At 38.3% G+C, this 22,331-nt stretch overlaps 1 protein-coding gene across 5 annotated transcripts in view; it reads right to left on the bottom strand.

Annotated features, from left to right (window-relative positions):
- ZZEF1 (zinc finger ZZ-type and EF-hand domain containing 1) overlaps positions 1–22,331 on the bottom strand; it is a 59,493-nt gene that overhangs the window by 13,251 nt on the left and 23,911 nt on the right. For 4 of the 5 annotated variants that reach the window (XM_030472724.1, XM_030472727.1, XM_030472729.1 and 1 more), the window contains 24 exons: positions 22,230–22,311; positions 21,384–21,585; positions 19,739–19,887; positions 19,127–19,367; positions 17,557–17,636; positions 16,246–16,339; positions 15,158–15,674; positions 14,349–14,513; positions 12,999–13,118; positions 11,996–12,157; positions 11,209–11,338; positions 10,820–10,958; positions 10,468–10,633; positions 9,728–9,990; positions 8,714–8,886; positions 7,991–8,138; positions 7,286–7,422; positions 6,585–6,862; positions 5,349–5,523; positions 4,686–4,818; positions 3,029–3,225; positions 2,333–2,452; positions 892–1,080; positions 438–538 (listed from right to left, as the gene is read on the bottom strand). In XM_030472724.1, coding sequence (XP_030328584.1) covers positions 438–538; positions 892–1,080; positions 2,333–2,452; positions 3,029–3,225; positions 4,686–4,818; positions 5,349–5,523; positions 6,585–6,862; positions 7,286–7,422; positions 7,991–8,138; positions 8,714–8,886; positions 9,728–9,990; positions 10,468–10,633; positions 10,820–10,958; positions 11,209–11,338; positions 11,996–12,157; positions 12,999–13,118; positions 14,349–14,513; positions 15,158–15,674; positions 16,246–16,339; positions 17,557–17,636; positions 19,127–19,367; positions 19,739–19,887; positions 21,384–21,585; positions 22,230–22,311 — 4,161 coding nt within the window. The remainder of the gene's footprint in view (positions 1–437; positions 539–891; positions 1,081–2,332; positions 2,453–3,028; positions 3,226–4,685; positions 4,819–5,348; positions 5,524–6,584; positions 6,863–7,285; positions 7,423–7,990; positions 8,139–8,713; positions 8,887–9,727; positions 9,991–10,467; positions 10,634–10,819; positions 10,959–11,208; positions 11,339–11,995; positions 12,158–12,998; positions 13,119–14,348; positions 14,514–15,157; positions 15,675–16,245; positions 16,340–17,556; positions 17,637–19,126; positions 19,368–19,738; positions 19,888–21,383; positions 21,586–22,229; positions 22,312–22,331) is intronic. The other variant, XM_030472725.1, reaches the window with a different exon arrangement.

The following is a 22,331-nucleotide window of genomic DNA, read 5'->3' as shown; positions in this document are numbered from 1 at the left end:
TCTTTCCACCTTCTGTTTTTTGAAAAAGTCATTAAACTCTACCTATTTCTATCATATCACGTTAACTGGCTTCCCTGGAGGTTTTAAATGTTATAAAATTGCTCATCTCTGTGAGAACACGGTGGCTCCAGGACATGCTTTGATTACTACAAGCCACACATCAGCTCTCCATTCTTCCTCCGTTAGGAGCATTTAAAGACATAGTAGATCTTCATAAGGGAGTTACCATACTGAAAGGAACGTGCAACATATTTCAGAGGTTGATGACTTGTTTCCATAAATACAACTTAGTAAGAGTTTATTTCCTCACTTTTTCATACATGAAAACCAAATTGCACCCTTGGAACAATTTCTATTTGGCACCTATTAGATTTTAGGTTACCACCCACATCTAATAACTTCGTTTTTCTGCTGGATGGACCCACTCTTGTACATACCTCTTTTGAACTTCCAGGAAAAAAGAATCCGTTCTTTTCATTTGCAACTCATACATGGCTCGAAGAATATGGAGAGGTGCATTTAGTGCATCATGTGTCATCTGAGCAAGGGGACAAAAAAGGAAAAAAAAGATGACATTACAGGGGAAAAAGATAGATGAGTTTCGTTCAGGATGACCTAGGTATTATTTTCCCATATATTTATCATATAGGTAGAGAATTAATGAACTTAATATCTTGATTAGTAAAAGTGAAAAGCAATATAGCAAAAAGCTTTATAAAGATTTTGTAGTGTTCATGACTGCAAATATAATGTATTTCCTTTTGATAATAGTACACTGAAATCAGACCCATATTCTGTGAATTTACAAGAAAAAACCAGCCATATAGACTACCAAATACTTTATGCAACCAGAAAATTCAAAGAAATGTCAAAGGAGGTAAAATTAAGTACCAAGAAGCATATTTTGGTGGCTTCATCCAAACCCTCCAGAGGATCAAGTTTGTTCTGCTCTAAATCCACAGGACTAACAATGGGTGGCTCCACATCTTGATCTTGTTCCCTTTCTTCCAGTTCAGTATCCTCACGTTCAGCCAGGGAACTGATTTCTTTCTTTGAGGAATACAGCATTATTGACAAAATCTATGTAGAAAAGAAGGTAGCATATGGTGTGACAGCTGTAGATATTATTAGTGTATCTGCAATCATCATTTTATATGAACATTTTAAGACTTGGACAGTGCTTAGCACATGCTATTCTAAAGAGCAGCAGCACCTTAAAAAAAAAAGAGAAAACACCACCAAAAAACAACCAACCAAAACCAAAACCAAAACACAAACCCCAAACTATTTCCCTCTTTACAAGTGAGTTGCACCTTCCAGGCTGCTACAAAGACAATTTAAGTGATCAGCCAAAAGTGTAAAAAATTGAGAAAATAATTATTCAACCATTTCAGTACACCAAAGGCTTGAGGATTCTTAAACAAGTATAGAGTAGATGTGACTAAACACCAGCCACCGATGCCCCTACACACTCTCCTCCTTCAGCACAGCCACACACTAGTACTCCTAATAGGAAGAAAATCATGTTGCACACTTCCTTGGTCCTCCAATTTGTGACAGGAGGAGTAATGTGGGCAGAGCTATGGCAAGACATTTTAGTGCTTAGGGCAGAACAGTCATTTGCTACAGTGCTGCCCAAAGGGGAGGAAGGTGGGACACCTTTGAGTCAGGGCTGGCTGGTTCTTGGCCAGTAGGTCACAAGGTGGGAAGATTCCACCATCCAGACCTGATTCTGCAGTATTTGAACCAACCCCTTGGAGCAACTTTTCAGAGGATTTCCAGGGTTTTACTCTCTCTCATTCTCATTGTTACCATCCTAAGTATGAATTCACACAACTTTCGCCTATGATAAAACATCACTAACAGTTGAACCACACTCCCAGCAATTAACAAGCATTTAGAAAGAACATGCCTACATGCATATTGATCTCCCCACATTGCACTGCAGTAATACCTTGTACACGACAGTGAGTAATGCAAGTGATGGTTTTCTTCACGATTAATTACTATTTTTTAAATTGAAGAATTAAATTTTCAAGAACAGTCTAAATAAAATGCAGAAGAACCCGAGTGATTCATGCCTCATCTTGCAAATTTCTTTCAAATACAATCAAATGAACTTAAATCAGCTCCTGCTTTAATGAAGCTAGACTATTATCTACACAATTATGATGGACAGAGGAAGCAAATTCAGTGATACAGTTAAGTGAACATTTTTTAAAGACTAATTAGAAATATTCTTGAGACTTTCTTCACAAAAGGGAAGTGCACCATTATCACCTTTCATGCCACTGTGTGAAGCCTGACATCTTGCAAATCTAACTCTTCTTACCTCCAAGTCTCTGAGAAGCCAGGTCTTACTGAAGCCAGTTCCTTTGCTACATTTCTTCACTAGAAGCTTGAGTAAACCAGACTGAAGAAAGGCAGCTTGAACCTCCTTAAAGCCATGAATCTACACATACAGACACACAGAAGCAAGTAAAAAGGGAACAGTGCATCACAATGCCTTATCACACAGCCTCAGGTAAGTTTCCTGCCCAGATGAATTACATTAGGAATCTCCCTTTCATTTCCCTAAAAAAACCCCAAAATACAAATCCCCACTTCAAATACCTTGAGAGTATCATCTATGACACACACAGAGTAGTTACTGGATATCTGATTTATTCTTGACAGTCCAAAAACCACAGATCCCCTTCTTCAAATACTTCGGGAGTAAGAAAAGAAGCAAGTGAGCTTCACTCCACAAAGCATTATCTATCCCTATAAAATTTCTTCTTCGGCTTTCACAAATGGTTAGCGCCACAGAGGAAGTGATCCAACTTTCAACTCAAAATTCACAAATGCTCTTTAAAGCCTAGCAACATTTTCAGTCCCCTACAGACAGGGGATAAAAGGAGCCAGCTGCGAGAGCTATGATCTTGCGTTAGTTCCCCAACATGCTTAGTCAATACCCAAGTTCCTGTGCACAAGGTAGAATACAAACTATTATTTATCTATTATATTCTGTGTGTCAGGCAAGAGATACCTTAAGTGTTCTGTAAAGCCCCTTCAGAGCGAGGGACAAGACCCAAGTTGCTTCCACTGCCTCAGCGTAGCTACTGTCCATGCTGGTTTGCAGAAGGTGTGTGGATATAAGAACAAAGTGCTGGAGATACTGTCTCAGCTGGGTCTGGGAATCACTGCCCTCTTGTCCACATTTCTGAATCAACTGATAGTCTTTCACTACAAGGGAGAGAAAACACAAGTCACTAGGTTAATCTTAAAATGTGAAATCATCTCTTACCAGTGGATATGAGTAGGCCAAGACATGAACACGATCCATACATGAAGTACATTCTAATGATGGTCTTGCACTGAAATTATCCCAGATTCACTAACAGTCAAGAAAACACTTTACTTTTCAGTGCAACTTAAAAGAAAACCCTAGGTAACTTCTGCAACAGCTGATTGCATATATTTGCACATAAATAGCACAGCATACAAAGCAACACAGGTTGTATTTTACAATTAAAATGGGGGAAATTCTGACCTGCAATTGATAATGATGAAATTAATCTTACTAGTCTTACTGTTAGGATGTCAATAGTAACAAAACAAACAAACAAAACAAAAAAAAAAAGTCTTTCATATTCAAATATTTCTTCAATATCAAGAAGCAGTTTAGTCTCTTATTTTTCCAAATATCTTTTAAACAACTTCAGTAGTCAAATCTTAGGACAACCTTTGCTTTAACTTCACAGTATTAGGTCATGTATACCTAAAGTTGAAATCCCTCGCTCCTAGAAATCCAACTGATTTGTTATATGTTAAATGTTTAGTTGAAATACAGGAAGAAAGTTCTCCCTGGTATAACAAAAGGGACCCAGGAAGCAGCATCTAGCTTTGTGGTTTTGGTGTTTTCTAGCCAATGCACTGATGTGCCCTAAAATGGATTATTGTCAGTTACCCAGACACATTTCCTAGAGCATACTCTATGTCGTGCTGTGTAGCTGTCTTTCCTTTTTGTTCCAAATTTTAGGAGTATCCGAACTGTTTTGAAAAGTTCTTCCAGACAGGAGGAAAGCAGAAAAGATTCCTGACATTTTATGAAGCACATGAGTAAAGAAGCTGGCCTGTGCTCATGGAATGCTTTTTTACAAAACCAGGAAAAGGCAGCCAACACAGCACCATTTCAGGAGCAACCAAGTGATCATGGGTATGTTTGTGTTTGGTCTTTCTCTTCATTTGCTAGTTAGTAGCACATCTTGCCCACAAGAAACAGGCACTTCATAAAAATGCAGAGAATTTTTGGAAGAACTAAATGGACTATGCCCAAAACGTTCAGGGTAAGACACAAGCAGCAAGCACTTGCTTGCTCAAGTCAGTCACCTCAAACCAGAAACAACTGCTTAGTCAAAAGCCTATTTCTGAAATTTCTCAAGTAATAAAATGGTGTCAATGGCTTGCTAAACCCTTGCTGAATAAAAATACACGTCAGAGTTTTAAAAAGGAGTCTCTGTAATCTTTACTGCAGAAGCTTCACAATTTGGTTGAACCTATGAGCAGAAAACCAGGTGAATAATGGAATTCAAACTCTGCAGACCTGCACAAAGTAGTCTAGTTAAAATATGTGTTTGGGTATCCATAAGAAACTGTAAGGAAATACTCTCTGATTCTTTGATAAAATAAAAATGTCACAGAACCTGTTTTTCTCTTTCGGGTTTTGATGTCTACTACAACTGCCCTGTTCTTCTCAGTGAAATGCTTCAGAATGATCACGTTGTGAGGTTCATTTGCATTATCCATGTACACAGAACGAGTCCCCATACACAGCACCTACAATTGCAGTAAAAGTTTCAGTTATAATTTGGAATACTTATTTGTAAATACAGACAACCTTTTATATTGGTTACATTTGCTTATACTTGGTATTGTATTTTTTAGCTGAACGACTTGCTCACTGCCAGGTACTTGCTGGTCTTTAGAAAATGGCAGTTCACTTCTATAAAAAAAGAAATAAATGCCTACAATAACCAGCTTAATACTACATAGGCAATATATCAGTTATGATGAGCAAGAGTGAGATCAGGTTATTTTGCTTGTATAAGAAGTCCTTTTTGATACTCAAATGCACTAGGCTGGCTTTCTCATGATAGTTCTAAGCAGCAAATGAATGCAAGGCAAAACCAGCTACATCATTCTTCATTAAATAAACATGAACTGTGCACAAGTGGGAAGATGTGAACTCTGACATACACCACGTTTTGACACTTTATAATGGATGTTCCCAACTGATGAAATCCATAGTATTTAGAAGTAAAAGCTCTAACCAATTTTGCTTCCTTTAGTGTCAACAGGCTACTTACCTCAGGAAACCCAACCAGCACCAGTAAAGTGAAGATATTGGTATGCTTTAGCTGGAAGGGCAGTTGCTTAATGCAATGGTCAGTGAAAGCAGCGATCACATTATGCCACTGAGCAGAAGAGTTCAAAGATCGAAGAATATCTGCCATGGAGCTTGCCCAGTCCAGACCTACACGACTGGAAAGCAAAAGCAGTCTGTATTAGGAGGGCAGACTACAGACTTACCTGCAACTATTTTCCCTCAAGACAGCATAGTACTGTTAATGTCATAGCTGTAGCTTTCATACCATTATGTGTTTTTCCAAGTATTTGAAGCTTTCATGTCAGCTGACACGACTTCTGTTTTGTTTCTCATCACTAGAGTATAAATAACACTCTGTTTTCTTAAAGAGTTCACCGTCCCAAATCAGGGTGTGCCTGAACATTGTCACCTTTAATCCCCATTTTTAGTTTAGAGCTCAGAAGTTTCTCACTGCACAACAGCAAGTGGTTTATTTCCTATGTACGTGACTAGCTGCTCTCCCTCTGCGGGCTACAGAAATAATGGCCTTACCCTAAAGTTAGTCTTTGAGAAAAATCCTTTCCCTCAGCTAATTCTTTGGATATTCTGCCTTTGAATTTCATACACTTTGTATTTGTTTACGAACCTTCCCTGTGAAACAAAGCTACAATGAAAAATAACACTGTCATTTTTAAGAGACATGACATTAATCTTAGAATGCATCAGAGCTTTCTCAAGACCTTCAAAATGGAACATCTGCTCTGCCCCTCCTTGCTGTTTCCAGTGCAAGTTTATGATACAAAAATCTCTCTAATATCTTACATAAAAGGGCCAGATCCAGACCACAGCACTGGTTATAGCTACCACATGCCATACCTCTCCTCCTTCCCCAAGTTACACAAGAGATAAGTAATTCAATGGGAAAGAATGTCATTTAAAAAATCATAAAAGACTGTATTTTGGTTTTCCTTGAAGTTTCCAAACATTACTTCTTCCACTGTAACATGCTATGTAGGCAAGCGCAGGACATTAAGCCACTATTCAACAAATTTCCTTCTTTTGGAAGGAAATTAAAAGGCTGTCACTGCACTAAGGCCTGCAGATGCTAAGCCCTTTCCATGATCAGGGTACAGGTTTAATTGACTTTCTATTAAAAAGCCCTTATGCATGAGGCACACATGAACGCAAATTAGTATTAGTCATCAGAGAGCAACTAATAGGTTTAAAGTAAAAGCACCTGTCTAAACACACAGCTCCCAGACTGAACAGAAGATGAGTTGTCTTCCAGCCTTCTGGTACTGCAGCCCCATCTCCCGCAGCAAACAAATTATGTTTGGCTGAAAGGACTTTAGCCACGGCAGCATCCACTTCCGCAGGCATAAGCCTCAGGATTAACTGGCCCAGAAGTCCCAGTGTTAAATGATATGTTTCGTTTAGGTGGCCAGCGTTTGAGATTACAACCTGAAACATCAGTGGAAGTATCTGCTCCAGGTTAATCAAAGACATCGTGGAGCCCTACAGAAAAAGAAAAATATCATTAAGGCAGGTAAAGAAAACAAGGTTTTTAGTCGAAGTCATAGCACACGCAAAAGTTTCTGTTCTAATGCTCTTTCAATGGGACAAAAGGGAATGAGAAACTAGGTTCCTACTTCAGTTGTTGACCTCTTAAGTTGACCTGACGCGTAAACTTAAGTTGATGATTTAAACTTTGCTAGTGGTGAACAGTTAAGATAGAATGCTTTACAGTGAAATTAAAATTCCCTACCCTCTCCCTCCACCCAGGAACAAGCCCTTACACCCCTTAGTAATGTGAAATGTCTTAAGACATTCTGATCTGCATTTTATAACATGCAAACAAGAGCCCACCTCCTACATTTAATTTGCTATGAATTTTATTCATGTTATTTGTGACACAGATTGAATGTAGAAAGAACTAACTGATTTGAAAGGTGGTAACATAGCTGCCAGCAATCCTAGAATCCTCTTCTGAGAGCATTCAGCAAAAACTTGTTCCTGGCTAGGTGTTAAAACCTTCTCTGCTTGCTTCTGGGCTGAATCCTCTACGAGGTAGTCATCTGCATTTTAGATTAAAACAACAGAAGAAAATCCCCAAAATGACATTAAAAATACTTTTTAAAAGTGATAGCTTAATTTTAACAGTCTAAGGATTAAAAAAACCCACAAACTTTAAAATACTAAAATTTGACAAGCAAATCTTTTATAGAAGTGTGTAAATGATAGGTAAAGAGATTTACACCATCTATTAAAAACATATGAAGGACAGTACTACAAACAGGTCCTTTTAACTATCATAATTCTTACAATACTAGTCTTTAATGGAACAAAATGCTTGATTTCTAGTTCCAGTAAGAATACACAAGTATTGTGTTGGACCAACAGGAACTATTATCTCTGTATGTGAACATATATCAGTGGAATTCTACTCCGATTTCTAGAATCCCTTAAACGCACTGCAAGGTTGTTCCAAGCAGTATGTCTGGCAGGTTTCTACAAAGCAGACAGCTCTCTTGCATTAAGGACATTTGCAAATACACAAAAACGGGTTAGGAATAAAAATACAGCTGTTTGCTTTGCATACGAATGGATATTTCTGTGACAGTGAAAACGAGAAATAATATTTACCTGTTGGAGAAACATTATCCTCCACAGAAAAGTCTGACTCTTGTCTCAAAACAGCTTTATTTGCAAAGACAGCTTTGCTTTCACTTCCTTGTTTTCCTACTTTATCTTCTGCAGGAGACTGGATTTCATTACACGTATCTCCTTTCCCCTAAAAATAAAACAAAGGCACTAAAAGATTAAAACAGAATTTAATACCTGCAGAAACAACCATGGAAAGAAGCTGCCAGACATCTGCATTTGACAAAGGTTTTTCCTCAAATATCAAAACCTTTTATTGGTTCACATTTGCTTGATGTATACATGTCTTTAGTTGCATACAGTAAAAATACATTTCTCTATTTTGCTCGTATCTCTGTGCATAAAATTATTACACTAATAGTTTTATACACAGTATAAAACTGTAGAAAACTCAATCTCCTACTTATACAGTGCTAACAACTAGGGGAAACAACAACCTTTTCAGAATGACCTTTGCCCCTTCTTGCTGATGTTTCTGTGAATCAGTTACCTGTAAGAATATAAGGTGATACCTATGTCTTTGATTAGCTGGATCTAATAAAAAACATGAGCCAACCAAGAATTGCCCCTGGCCCCCAACTGTTAGCTACAAACCAAGTTGTCGCGCTCCATTATTTCCATTACATATCCAGAATAGGATGTTTAAGCTTCTGAAGATCACACACCTCATTGATATCAGGGGTTCTGGAAATAACAGGTACTTACATTGCAATGTATAAAAGAGCCTGTTGTTGGTTTCTCATCTTTTCCCTTCACTGCTTTATCACCAGCATGACTTTTTGGAGCACCATCTGTGGGAGGACTGACTGAAACAGTGTCATTCTCCGAGAAGGATTCACCTTCTGGTAACATGCAGAGGAGAGCTATATTTTTCAGACCTGAAAGCAAGAAAGTTATAAAAGCTATTTAGTTGTTGAGAGGCAAAATAGGCAAAAAGCAGAACTGAAATGAACTGCAAACTTTCCAACAGTGTAAATTATGAAAGGTAAATTCTATTTGTCTTAGCTTTTAATCTTCTGACCACTTAAGTATTTATGTAATAAAATTGTATGTTAAAGACAAACAGATTAAATAATGAGCACATGTAAGTATTTGGTGGTGGTGGTGGTGGTGGTATTTCAGCTGTATTAAAGCTGCTAAAGAAAAAACCTACCAGTAAACACTGGAACTTGAGTCTAGAATTTGATATATTCAACATAGGTTTTTACTGTATCACCCTATGTTCTGTGGTCTTAGTTCACAGAAATCCCTGTTTCCAGACAAACACCCATCATCCCCAGGAACTTCTCTCATACCACAAATAAGGTAAAAAAATTCTTGTCAAGAGATGCAGAACAAAAAAATAAACCAAAACGTTTTCCACCAAGTTATTTGCTTTCCTTCCAGTCCTTCAGTTGTCAGTAGCGTTAGTAACAGAACACAAAGCTGTATTGATTGATCCCTTTATAACATCTAAGATGGAAAAAACAACAACCCAAGAGTTGCCAAGCTGTCTTCAATATTTATGGAAGCATAAAAGCAATTCTCAAGCACCCTATTTTCCATGTTCCAATGACCCTGAATGACACTTGTTCTACATTTGCTTTCTACATAAACAGTTATTCTCAGTGAGGTACACAGTAGCTTCCCCTTTCCTTTGCAAACTTCAAAGTGAGTAACCACAGACTTCTCTGACACTTGCTAGAAACTATTGTTTCAGTGAAGGAGGAGCTGACTCACCTTTTCCATGCTGTGCTTTCATCAAGCAGTCTCCAATGAGCTGTATGCACTGATGTTGCACAACTCTGGCATGGCTGAGGATGTGTGAATCTAGTTTCTCTCCTTCTACTTCTCCCCCATTTGCCAGATCTGCACTGTAGAGCGTCAAAGCTGCAAACAACAGCCAGGAATAGTTGTGGATATATGGTTGGATGAGCCTCTGTCGGTCACTGATTCGAATAGTCACCATGGGATACACTGTGATGCTGTGAGTGGGCAAGTGACTGAAAGAAGAAGGTACAAAATGTTGAAATGCAGCCACTTTCTTGTTAATCCATGTAGTTAATAACACACATCATCTTTACAGGACTATGAAAAACCCATATATTCCAAAAAATCCAACTGTAGACTTGGTTTTTTAAGATCTTCGGTGTCAAGCACTGAAACCTATGCTGTCTAACCACAGCAGTGTTCATTTCTTCTATCATTCAAGCTTGATAACTCTCCTTCTGCAACTTTCACAGCCATGGCTAGAAAACAATTGCTATTGAGCTATTTCAGAGGCTAGGGCAGGTTTCCAAACTGCAGAAATCTTTGCTGAACTGGTCCTATATTTGCTATGTTTGCCCAAAGGACACCAACTAGGTGCTCTGATGTCAGACACAACCTTGCAGGAAGCACCATGAGAATGACCAATTGTACTTAGATGCTAATTATTGCTTTTCTGCCAAGTGAGGGAAACAAAATCACTTATTTAATACCTGTCGGAGTATTTCTTTGCAGAATAGCATCCATAGCAAAGGTCAAAGTCATCACACACATTGCAGTTCATCCTCCGACCTATGATAACTCCTTGACAGTGATCACAGGCATACTCCATGTTAACCATTTCATGGTCATCCTCATGTCCTTCGGGTTTAACTCCACCTGTAAAGAAGCGTTTTAAGATTTTCCTGTAAATCCTTTTTTATAAAGGATCTTTCTTAACTGCAAGTTCAGATTTCTTGACATTTCTAAAGTATCCAGAAGAAGTCGTTCACTTTATGTAGAATTTAGAAGACACTCGTTTGCCTTTGAGGATGGGGTTTTGAGGGTTTTTTAAATGATTCTTACCAAGAAAACAAGTTTTACACAGATCCATGTCATTGCATTGCAGACAGCGGTAGCGATGCCATGGTGCAATTTCATCACAGCCATCACAGGATATGTCCACGTTTAACAGGTCACAGTAACGAGCAACAAACATGTGCATCTAGAGCAATAAAGGGACACAGTTTGAGTATTATTTTCTGACTTTGAGAAAGCTCTTTCTAGACAGAAAGCAGAACACTTCCCCTGCCAAAAAACGATGGGGATCTTCTCATCATATTAGACTTTTGAAGGCCTGCAGGGAGCTAGGGACCCAAATAATGAAAAAACAATTTAAGTCAGATTCCTTTCTCTCCTTTAGGCTTTTATAAATCTATTTACTCCTCCTACAGATAAACAAATCATGAGCTCACCTTTCTCTGCTTTTCTGGGTCAGCTTGAGCTATCTTTTCATACCAGGTCTCAAACATCACATCCTGACATTCATCCATCCACTCACAGTTTTGCTTGTAGTCTGCAATTTCATCTTCTTCACTCCACTGACTGAAAGAAAAGCAAGCTCAAAATTCAGTTTGAATGCAACCAGGCTTCCCTCTAATAGAACTTGGGATACTCTGGGTTTTTTTAAAGAACAAAGTGCCATAACATGCTAATAAAAACAGAATGGTGAGAACTGCAGTTCACTTGGTTTATAAATGATCATGTGACACCTGCTTCTTGCCTCTCTGACAAGTTCTTAAATACATATGGAGAACCATAATGCAAAAATCAAAAAAATCTACGCTTCCAAAACTGCTTTTGGTAATGTTGGCAGATCAGATGAGACACTGAAAAAGCTTCTGGGCCTTCACATTGCTCATGTGTAAGTACAACTACTATAAAACTGCAACATGCAGGTTAAAAACATATGACATTTATCAGGACATGAAACAGCATTATCCACCTCCTGCTGCACTGCTAAACAAGAGAAGTGTTCCAGCAGTAATCAGGTTAAAGATACAATTTTAGTAGTCTTTGTGCTGGTAATACCGCAAAAAATTCAAATACTTCAGTTTAGCCCTTGGATCCTGCCCAGAATTATGCCATACTTTTTAATAGCACTTTTACTGCCTTGTTCCAGCACAAAGTTCAGCAGCCTTTCTTGGTAAAAACAGTATCAATAGTTCGCACCATGTGAAAGCTGCTTTCTTCCTGACTCACCAAATGACGCTGTCATGAATACTTATGTTTTCTTGTGATGTAGTCATAAGCAGCTGTGGTAACTGAATCTCAACAAAGAAGGAAAGATCACTGGGTTCCCAACTCATATCCAAAAGGTGAAGGAGAGTTGTCTGCACACATGATAAGGCAGGGAGCAAGGATCTAAATAAAAATACGAGACAATAAAAGATGAGAGCTCTAACCCAAAGCTGAAATAGCATGTTTGGGGAGTAAGGGCAAACAGCCACTGTACACTGATTTCCAGGCTTTACTCTGCATTAAATTAACTGCGTGGCAGAAACTCAGGTTTACTAATGCAAAACAATTTAGCAAGAAGCACTGCCAATGTAACTTGAAATAAGGATGGTATCCTTTACAGATTCAGCTGAGACAGAGCTTATGTTATTGCCCAAGCATTAACAAGAGGGTTTGTCTCCTCTCTGCAGTACATTTTCTTGGTATTTGCAGGAACTTGTTCTCTTCGAAACCTTTGCCATGCTCAGTTGAAACTCAACAAGGACTTGGGAGCTATTGGCAGGGAGACTGATATTGTAGTCACAAAATTCTCATTTCTCTAGGACATTTGGCTATTAATCCCCAAAATTCTAACCAGAATGTTTTCAAAACATGAGCTTTAACATTAAAGCATGGTTGCAGAATTGCTATATTTGACATTACTCTTGCTCATGTATTCCACAATAAATTTGGTATTTCTAGTATTTTACTACTAAGCTTCAGAAATTCATTGCAGAATTACAACTACAAAATGCATTAAGTCAAGGTTTTGACATTATTCAATTTATTGGGCTTTACAGCATAGTAGTAATAAAAAGCTAACTTGGCATTTTTGATCACAAGATCAAGGCTCCTTCTTTAGTTCTGTAAATAAGGCAAAGTATAGACAAAATTAAGGCATTGAGCAATAAATAACAAATGAGAAGGGAAGAGGTGAAGAAAAACAGAAAAAAAGAATCATGTAAGTAATGCGAGCAATGTACTGTACCTGTCATTAATAGTACTAAATCCCTTCACAGAATTTACCAGGAACAAAACAAGCTGGTAGTAGGACTCTCGAATCTCTTTGTGTAGCTCAGCACCACATCCTTCCAAGTTTCCAAAGTAGCTAGAAATTGAAGAGTCAGTTTAGTAGTCTAGAACTTGCCGTTACATTTTAGGCAGCATGCTTTGTGCCAATGTTACAAACAGGCAATCTTTTAAACACAGGGGGAAGGATGTTAGTTTGGTTTACAATGCAGTCTATCACTTTCAAAGAAAATAAAGGAATCGTGTAATGGGAATCAGAAGTTAAACAAAACAGGCAGAGAATATTCTGGTGGCACTAATGATAGAACATTCCTTCAAATTAAAAAAGGTGCTTTACAAAAAGCTAATCAAGACCTTAAAGGAAATGTAAGATGATCATAAAAAGCTCTTGATAAGTGAGAAGCCAGCTGACAGGGTTCTGGCAGCACTGTGCAGACACACAATGGAAATCACACCCAATTAATGAACCAGAAGAGCTCCAGCTTTGAGACAATGCTTTCTAGTTGAAAAAACCTTCCAAATTATCTTTCCTTACTTAAAAAAAAAAAACCCAAAACAAACCAACTGCACATGCATATAATCAATATGATGCTTTTTGCCTTCTTTTGCTGCATGTATGTGCATGTCCTGTAACTGGTAGCTAAGAGCACTGCGGACCTTGGCTTGCAGGTCCATCACCTTAGCCTCTGGCACACGAGTGAAATACACCAGCCCACAATAACATTTCTCCTGTACAGGTATCACATCCAAAGTTATGAAAACTCATGAATAATCAAATGCTTAACTAACAATATAAAACATCCGCCATTCTTGGACTCTACTTCTTCTGCCAGATAGGCAGATTTACAAAGTAAACTCACAAAAAATATAAAGATGCAATGCTACATAAGTGATTGTAAGTTAAATGGGTTAGATCACTACAGCTTTACCAGACAAGAAAGAAACTAATCTAAAAGCAGACAGGAACTTAAACTAAAGCAATAACTAAAGACTCTACAATCTTTCTGAGTCTGGTGTGAACTGGTTGGAACTTAAAGGTGCTTCTAGGTATGTGCATTGTGGTTCAACCATATGATACCTACCAACATAAACAGCTGTAAAACTAAGTCCCACTTGAAAATAATTATATTTAAGTGAAGCATGTAAGATATGCATAGTAGCTTACAAACTAATCCTCAGGCCATATTGTTATTATCCATATGGATTAAAAAGCAGTAACTTTCTATGGTTTTCAATATACATGACTGGGAGAACGCAAACACTAAAACATTAAATCACATGGCTGAGACTTGACTAAATAATTACTTACTTTGTGAAATCTTTTTGACAGGCTAGAAGTTCTAAGAGAAAAAGTACACATGGTGGATGAAAACAGTGTGGCTGCCCAAGGGAGTCTAGGCACTGGCGGATTGTCTTGAGCACTTCCAGGATATTCTGCCCTTGGGATTTTCTCAAAGCAAGAACCTTTAAAATGCTAAGAAAAGCAAAAAACATCTATGAGGACTTCAAAACATTGTGTTTAAAATAACCCAAATAAATCACAATTCAAGAAGTGCTTGACTAATTAAACAAGAGATTGGTATCTAAATTTTCAGTTGTATTGCAGCAGTGGTATATTACAGTTGGAGTGCTAAAGCTTCAAACAGAACCCAATGCTTCCTGCACCAGTCCAAGTTTTAGAGCCTAAACCAGACAAGCTGAGAATTGGAAATCTCTCTTTTGATTTACATTTTCAGAATACCAGGTAATTTAATGAGAGGTGCAACTATTCTGTATTTGGTATGGAGGATTGCTACTACTGATGTTACTGTGTCTTTGCTGTTTGTAGACAAAAAGCAAAATGCCACTGCAAACAGATCTCAGGAAGCAAGACAATAAAGTGCCAAGTAATTATTTTTTCAATTCTGAAGTTCTACATGGCAGAAGTGAATCCAAGGAAACACTACCCTCTATGAGCCCCTACAGGGTTCTGAGTAACTGAAGTCTGATACGTAATGTATTCATGTAAAAAATACTTTTCAATGCTATCTTGCAGCTAAAATGTGTCTTGTTCCACCTGAAGAGGTGTGAAGACAAGTTTCTGCATTTTATAATTGGCAACATTTTCAATTTGCTTACCTTTCATGGGAGAGTGATTGATCCTTAATGAAGTCTAATATGTTTTTCAATATGGGGTATTTTGCCTTCACAGTAGGCACAGGTCTTGGCTCTTCCATTGATCGGAAAGACAGCAGCCTTAGTCTTCCACGGCTGAACTGAGACTTTCGTGTAGGAGTGGAAGGAGGTGATGATGAATCTTCTTGCTGTGAAACTGTACTTTCAACAGGCTTACTATGAATTGCAGATCCTGCTTCTGTTTGGAGGGGATCTGGAAGTTGTTTAATCTTTGTATCAGATAGTGTCATTTGGCTCCCCTCTTTTGAAATAGGAGGAGTTACTCCATTGGATGACAATGAATGTGCTGCCTGGAAGTCCGTGTCCACAAAAGAACCTTTTCTTTGGCATTTATCACCAACGTAATGTTGGATATCATCAATGTCTTGGGCTTCCAAACTGTCTGAAGCAGAATCTTTCGTCTTTGCTCTTACAGGCAAAAAATTCAGTAATAAAAGGCTCTTCTGCATACAAAGTTTTGCTGCAGCATAAAAATTGGAAGAGTTACAATCATGACAACAGAATGCCAAACTTGCTGTCTTCTACTTAGGAAGAAAGTGATTTATCTGATTTCTTCTGAGCCAAGACAGCTAGGAAATACTGTTCTTCTTGTTATATTGATCATGACACTATCAGTTACTTAAATTTTAGATTTCCAAATGCTCAATTTGAATAATCACACTGAACCACACAAAGTACACAGTAGTCAATGAGAACACATCTTATTCTGATAACAGCCAGCTGCTATTGTAACATCAGTTAATTATAGTAATAAGTATCTACACCAATAGATGAATGCAAGTTCAGAGCCAGGTGACCCAAGTGAGAGGTCATTCGCTGTAGAATTTTCTCATGTACTATTTTCCGCAAAGAACAGCAGAACCCAATCCCAGATAAACTAGTTTACATTATATGAACTATCTCTTAAGGTATTAAAAAGTAGCCCCAGTTGCTAATGTACCTTTTACAGCAAAAATAATGTCGAAGACTCTCAAGGCAATGATTTACTCAACTACCTGGAATGATTATACATTTGGAAAAGCAACACTTACCAAGAGTCTCTGGGTTCACCTCACTTGCTTCTGTGCTCTGCTTCTCCTCAAAATCATTTGCCCTACCCATCAGGGATTTCTGCTTCATTTCCAACTGTAGACAGGATGTTAAAACAGTTAAAATATGACTCCCCCTGTATATTCTATACAGCAAGGCAGTATGAAAACTGCATCACATTAAAGGAATTTAATCTCAGGAACAGATGACAGTGTTTACTACTCACTACTGCAGAACTAAACACCCAGTAGTCTAAAAAGAGCAGTACCTAAACTACCAGGGCAAATAACAAAGACTCATACCAAGATGCCCAACGTTTGTAGGCTGAGACCCTTCCCCATCTTGTGACTGGATGCGCATCGTCCCTCCAAGAAAACAAGGCTTCCCCTTTACCCCCACCACTCAGGAAAAGATGTACACTTAGTCATGAGACAAGATTCTCCAAAAGCATTGTGTCATGTAACTAGTGAGTGCTGTCAGATGCAAACATCACCTGTCATGCAACAGGTACGATGCAATTACTCATCTTAACATGCACTCATTGCATCTCTAGTGTATCAAGCAGCCAGGAATTCCTGCAAGCAGGAAAGAGGAGATCACAAGATACTAGAGCAGTTAGTTTGACTGGCCTACATCTGAAGGGCTCACAAGAGTAGCAGAAAAACAGGCCATAAATGGAATTAGCTGCTCTTGAAGGCCACACAGTTATTAACATTTAGAATCTCCTGCAGACTAGTGAAATCTAAATGAATTCTGGCTCTCCACAGCTGCAGGGGATGACACAGACACCTCTCACCAGGTTGTGTGAGCTGATGACACCACCTCTTGACATAAGGCTTATGTTTCAAGGAAAATTAGATGCAGAAAATATACTCTGAACTGAAGCCAGTTACTTGCTTGTCAAAGAAGCAATTATTTCCTTTTCTGTTAGCACTGCATTACTGTGAGAATTATGTTTAAGACAGATTTCCTTCAATGCTGCACCTCAAACAAACTCCAACTGCTACGTAAGAATCTTCCTAATTAACAACATGCATTCTTGCTGAAAAATAACTCAAGTTAAACTGGTTTTGAGCCAAATTCAGTCCTAAATATGCATGATGACACATTTGGGACTGAGAGAAGGAGGGAAGTGTAAGAATGCATTTAAATGTTTAAGTTCACAGTTCAGAAGTGAATATATGTTCTTCCTGAGTGAAAACAGTTGACCCAGAATCACTGATGGAAAACATGGTCCCACCCTACTCCTTAACACTGCATTGCAAAATATTAAGGTAAATGATATTAATAGATATCCTCCTGAGTGATCTTACCATCCATATTCTAATCGAATCAGCCAGGGAATACACTTGTGCAAACTCATAGCTCAAAGGCACCTTGCCTCCACTGTTGACTGGAAATGAGAGAAAGAAGAGTCCTGTTTATGTACAGCTCCATTTTTACACAACTTGACTACTTAATTAGAATTATGCTAGAGCCTTCCCTTTGTCTCTTGGTCAATACTTGGAGTTATGCCTGTAAGAAAAATAAGGAATAAAACCTGCCAACTTTCATATGCCTTAAATACATAAACTGCACCTTGACAGAGTTATTTGCAAAGTTAAATTATGAACATCTTTCTCTTCCCAAAATTGATGCCTACTGTCATGGATAATATAAACCTCTTCCTATATACACAAATATTACAAATGTAAACTGATCTCAGTATAATCAAGAAATGTTTAGTATTAACTTAAAGCTCTATAGATGCATTTAGTTACCAAGTTTTTTGTCTATTTTATGCTATGAATTTCTAGAAAGATGAATTCATAAAAATTAAAGACCTGACAAAACAGTTTCCACCAAAAGTGGCCTGACAATGACTATGCAGAAAAAGACATTCCTATTTACGGTCTTCCTCTCCTATTTCCCTGTTCTTTCCAGCATCACTTGTATGTAATTCACATGGCATAGGTGAACATGGGTCCTGAACTCAGCCTGGCCCAGCAAGACTGACAGATGAAGCTATTAACATACTAGGCTGGATCTCTTATCCATTCACTAATATTTTCCTGAGCTATCAGAGTTTTCAGTCTTACTCAGAAATTAGATCAATTGTCAGACACAGACAAAATGACTAAAGGCAATAACCACTTTAGTCATCAAGTCAGTCTTTGTGTCAATCATTTTCACCCATAATTTTATAGCTCAACATGTAAGCTGTTCAGCTTCAAAGCTGTGACAGAAAGTAAAAGCCTAAAATGAAACCTTCCAAAATCAAGTACCACCTTATTATCCAACACTTCAACGATATCAATAAGCTTAATGGAAGGGTGCTGCAAGTTAAACAGTTGTTCATTTTGCCTACTGAAAAATATATCAGTGGTAATGCAACAGACATTATACAAGTTAAATATATGTCTTTATATATATTGAGGATACCAAGGTTAGTTTCCACAGTGTAACATTTTGGGAGGTAATTCACATCTCCACCCCCAACATTTAAAAACATATATAAGTTAGTGCTGGCTTTTTAGGAAAGGTACAATGAGAGTGGAAAATTGTATCCAAATCTCTAACCACTGGAAACCACATTGTTCTGAATTAAAACCCCAGAGAACATCACTACTCTCTTTAGGTATATCCTTATAAGTCTTAGTAATAGCTTATGATGGTTATTAATATTTGGACAGAGCTCTGAAGGTAAAAGCATATATTAATAAAGACTAAATACTCTAGAGATAAGGCTTACCTAGTCTACCTAAATGATGAATTTATACTGTGTATCTGTTTAGAAATTGCCACACTAAACTGCTTTTCAGACTTTATAAACTGAACTATAAGATTGCCTTTTACAAACTTTAAGTCCTCATTATTAAGATAGTCTAATAATATTAGAGTTACCATATTTTTGAAGCTTCTCATATAAATCTGGAGTGAGATACACCAAAGCAGCAAATGTTGAGTTCACAGCTTGATCAACAGTAGAACCAGCAACTATATCTGTCTTTGGGGTCTGTTTTTTACATGCCTGTGTAAATCCTTTGAAAAGTTCAGATTTTTGCCCACTGAAGTCCTGGGCAGGATCTGATTTTGCAAAGTCGATAAGAAAGTTACGGCAGTCGTCTTGGTGAGAGCTCCCAGCCTGCAAGGAATGACAGAAAACACTTACTTTAGTGTCACCTGGCAATTGTTGCGGCCCATTTCTACAGTTAAGTCACCTTGCAGTGTATCTACTGCAGTTGAGCAATCTGATCTAATGAAAGATGTCCCTGCCCAAGGCACAGGAGATGAATTAGATGATCTTTGAATCCCAACCATTCTGTGAAAATGGCAACTAATAAAGGGCACAGAACAAGAGTTCCTTTCCTCCTTCATATTGGAATTAAACAGCACAGGGGATGACAACTTCAGCACAACAGCATATGCTTAAGGACACAGCAACTAAGTCTGAACGAAGCTGTGTGAAACACAGGAATTTCATGCTAGTGAAACAAAAGCAGTGCTGTTAAGTACCTCTTTTTTATCTTGGTGCAGCCTACTGCTTTGACTGGCTCCCGGGAGTGCCTCAGGACACATCTGATGCCTGAAGACAGGTTTCCACAGAGGAGAATTAAGGACTGCTGTTACTTTCAAAGGAGGCAAGTCTGCTTCACTACCTAGTTCTGCAAGAAATTCAGAACACACACGTCAGTTACTAAATATTTTTGTTCACTTTTACAGATTGATGAAAACAATAAATGTTAAATATTTGGGGGGGGTGAAGAGTAATGCAAATACACTGAACAAGTAATTTAACTATATTGTCTAACTTCTGTTTCTCTAATGTGATGCAGAAAACTGATGCAACCTTTCTTTGATGCTATAAAGATAGCATCAATTTTTTATCTTGCAGTGACAGGCTGTTACATTATGGAAGAGCTTTAAATTAAACATTTTCACTGTACTTAAAACCATAGAAATTTCCCAATTTGCAAGTGAGTTTAAAAGCTTTTTGTCCTACAAAAGACATAATAATTTGCTGTATGAGCATGCTCATATTAAGAAAGGAAGAAAATGTTCTATGATAAGAACACTTCAATTAGGAGGTGGCTGGTCTCTTCTCCCAAGGAAGCGATGGGACAAGATGAAATGGCCCCAAGCTGCACCAAGGGAGGTTTATACTGGATATTAGGAACATTGTCTCCACCGAAAGGCTGGTCGGGCATTGGAACAGGCTGCTCAGGGCAGTGCTGGAGTCACTGTCCCCAGAAGTGTTCCCAAACCGTGTAGATGAGGCCCTCAGTGCCATGGGTTAGTGGTGGCCTTGGCAGTGCTGGGGAATGGTTGGACTTAAGGATGTTAAAGGTCTTTTCCAACCTTGTTGATGCTCTGATTAGTTCCCAAATCTACAGCTAATCACCTGCCTACTTTTCCAAGGTAGGCACTGACCACCTGATTGCAGCAAGAACTCTTTAACCTTGTTTGGACTTTCTCCAAGTGGTGAATGAATTCAGATTTAGGAAGCTACATGGAATTGTTCTGGGTTTGAAATTAAAAATAAACATCTCTTTTTTTTTTAAATTTCTTATGGCACTCATCTCCTGTTATGTATTTTATTTATCTTCAGTGGCCCAAAACCTAAATTTACTTAACTTCTGGGATTAGCCAGACTTAATTTGTGAATCCAAATTTAAATGAACACCAAATGTTCATATGAAACTTTTGAAATCATCTGTACTTTAAGCTCTGTATATTTTTTTGGTTTGCTGGCTCCACATTCACACCACCAGTAAGGGGGTGGACAGGCCACACCACTAGGGAACAGTTTTTAAAGATAAAAAGAACTGGAAGAACAGAAGATTGGGCAAACTCTGATATTACTTCATCAATGTAATTCTGTTTAGTATGATTACTTCCAGGTGTCCATGTCTTCCTAACACTGGCTTCTGAAGGTTAGAGAAATCACAGTGGTGTTCTCAGGGCAGCCAGGCTTCCCACAGGAAGTGGGTATGGCTCAATGACCAAACTTTGTTAAGCAGCAAAACTGGAGTGTTTCATCTTGAGTCAAGAGAGAAACAAAAAAGGAACTTTATTTTCGCTGGGGATTTGAAACATAAGGTCCTTATATCTCCTGTTTACATGGCATCACAATTCTGGAGCTATTATTCAATGCACTCACCTCGGAGAGATTTCAGGGCCATACTTCGGGAAGCCAAGCGCCCCATCAACCGGGATACAAGAAGCTGTAAATCCAAGCCCCAAGAAACGGCAACATCTGGTAGGCCGTAAGCAGTGACGGAAAACTTGTAGCCCCACTCATTATTACTGCTGTCAGAGTGAAAGAGAAACTGCAGCCGTGGGCCAGCCTTAAAGGTCACTTTCTACAGAGCAACAAAACAGTCATTTTGCCAAATGTAGATGACAGGAAGACGTTTCAGGGTAATGAATTTCCTTCAGCAACTGTGGTTTTTCAGTATTATGTTCTGTCCATAACTGATCTAATCTCCCCCACCATCTGAACGAGACACCCACAATACTAAGCAGGTAAACTTTCTATTTAAGAGCTTAATGCGAAATTTTATAGATGATGGAGCTTTAGAAGTCAGAGCCATAAAACCATAGAGAAGCATCCCATTTAAGCAAGTGTCACTGAAAAAACAGCTTAGCCACAGGGAGCACTACACTTGTCTCATTATGTAAGGAATTGTGAGGGCTGAGCATCAACAAGTAAGTTTTACCCGTGTAGTTACAGCAGTTAAACATCCTTGTATGATTCTATGATTATTACTTTTCATTTTGACTGATTGCCCCTTCAATAACAGCAACAAAGAGGGATTATCACTCATTCACTCCCTTTAATTGCATCACTGCAAACTTCCTTCCTCATCTCCTGCCCCCCACCTTCGAGGGAGACACAGGCATACAAAAGCACACGTCCTTTTACACATAGGTTTTCCCCACAAGAATCATAAGAATTTCCTAAGATTGGATATATCACTTGGTTCAGAACTGTAAAGGTGCTCACCTTAGGCCACTTGTCAGTGCCAACCTTTGTATCGTAACGAGTTTTTGCACCTCTTGCATCAGTAAACTCCAGGTAATCATACCTGTGAAAATTGCAATCCAT

This window comes from Strigops habroptila (assembly GCF_004027225.2).
Source record: "Strigops habroptila isolate Jane chromosome 13 unlocalized genomic scaffold, bStrHab1.2.pri S16, whole genome shotgun sequence".
Classification (NCBI taxonomy): Eukaryota; Metazoa; Chordata; class Aves; order Psittaciformes; family Psittacidae; genus Strigops; species Strigops habroptila.
Note: the sequence above shows the minus strand (reverse complement) of the source record. Positions and strands in the feature narration are given on the sequence as shown.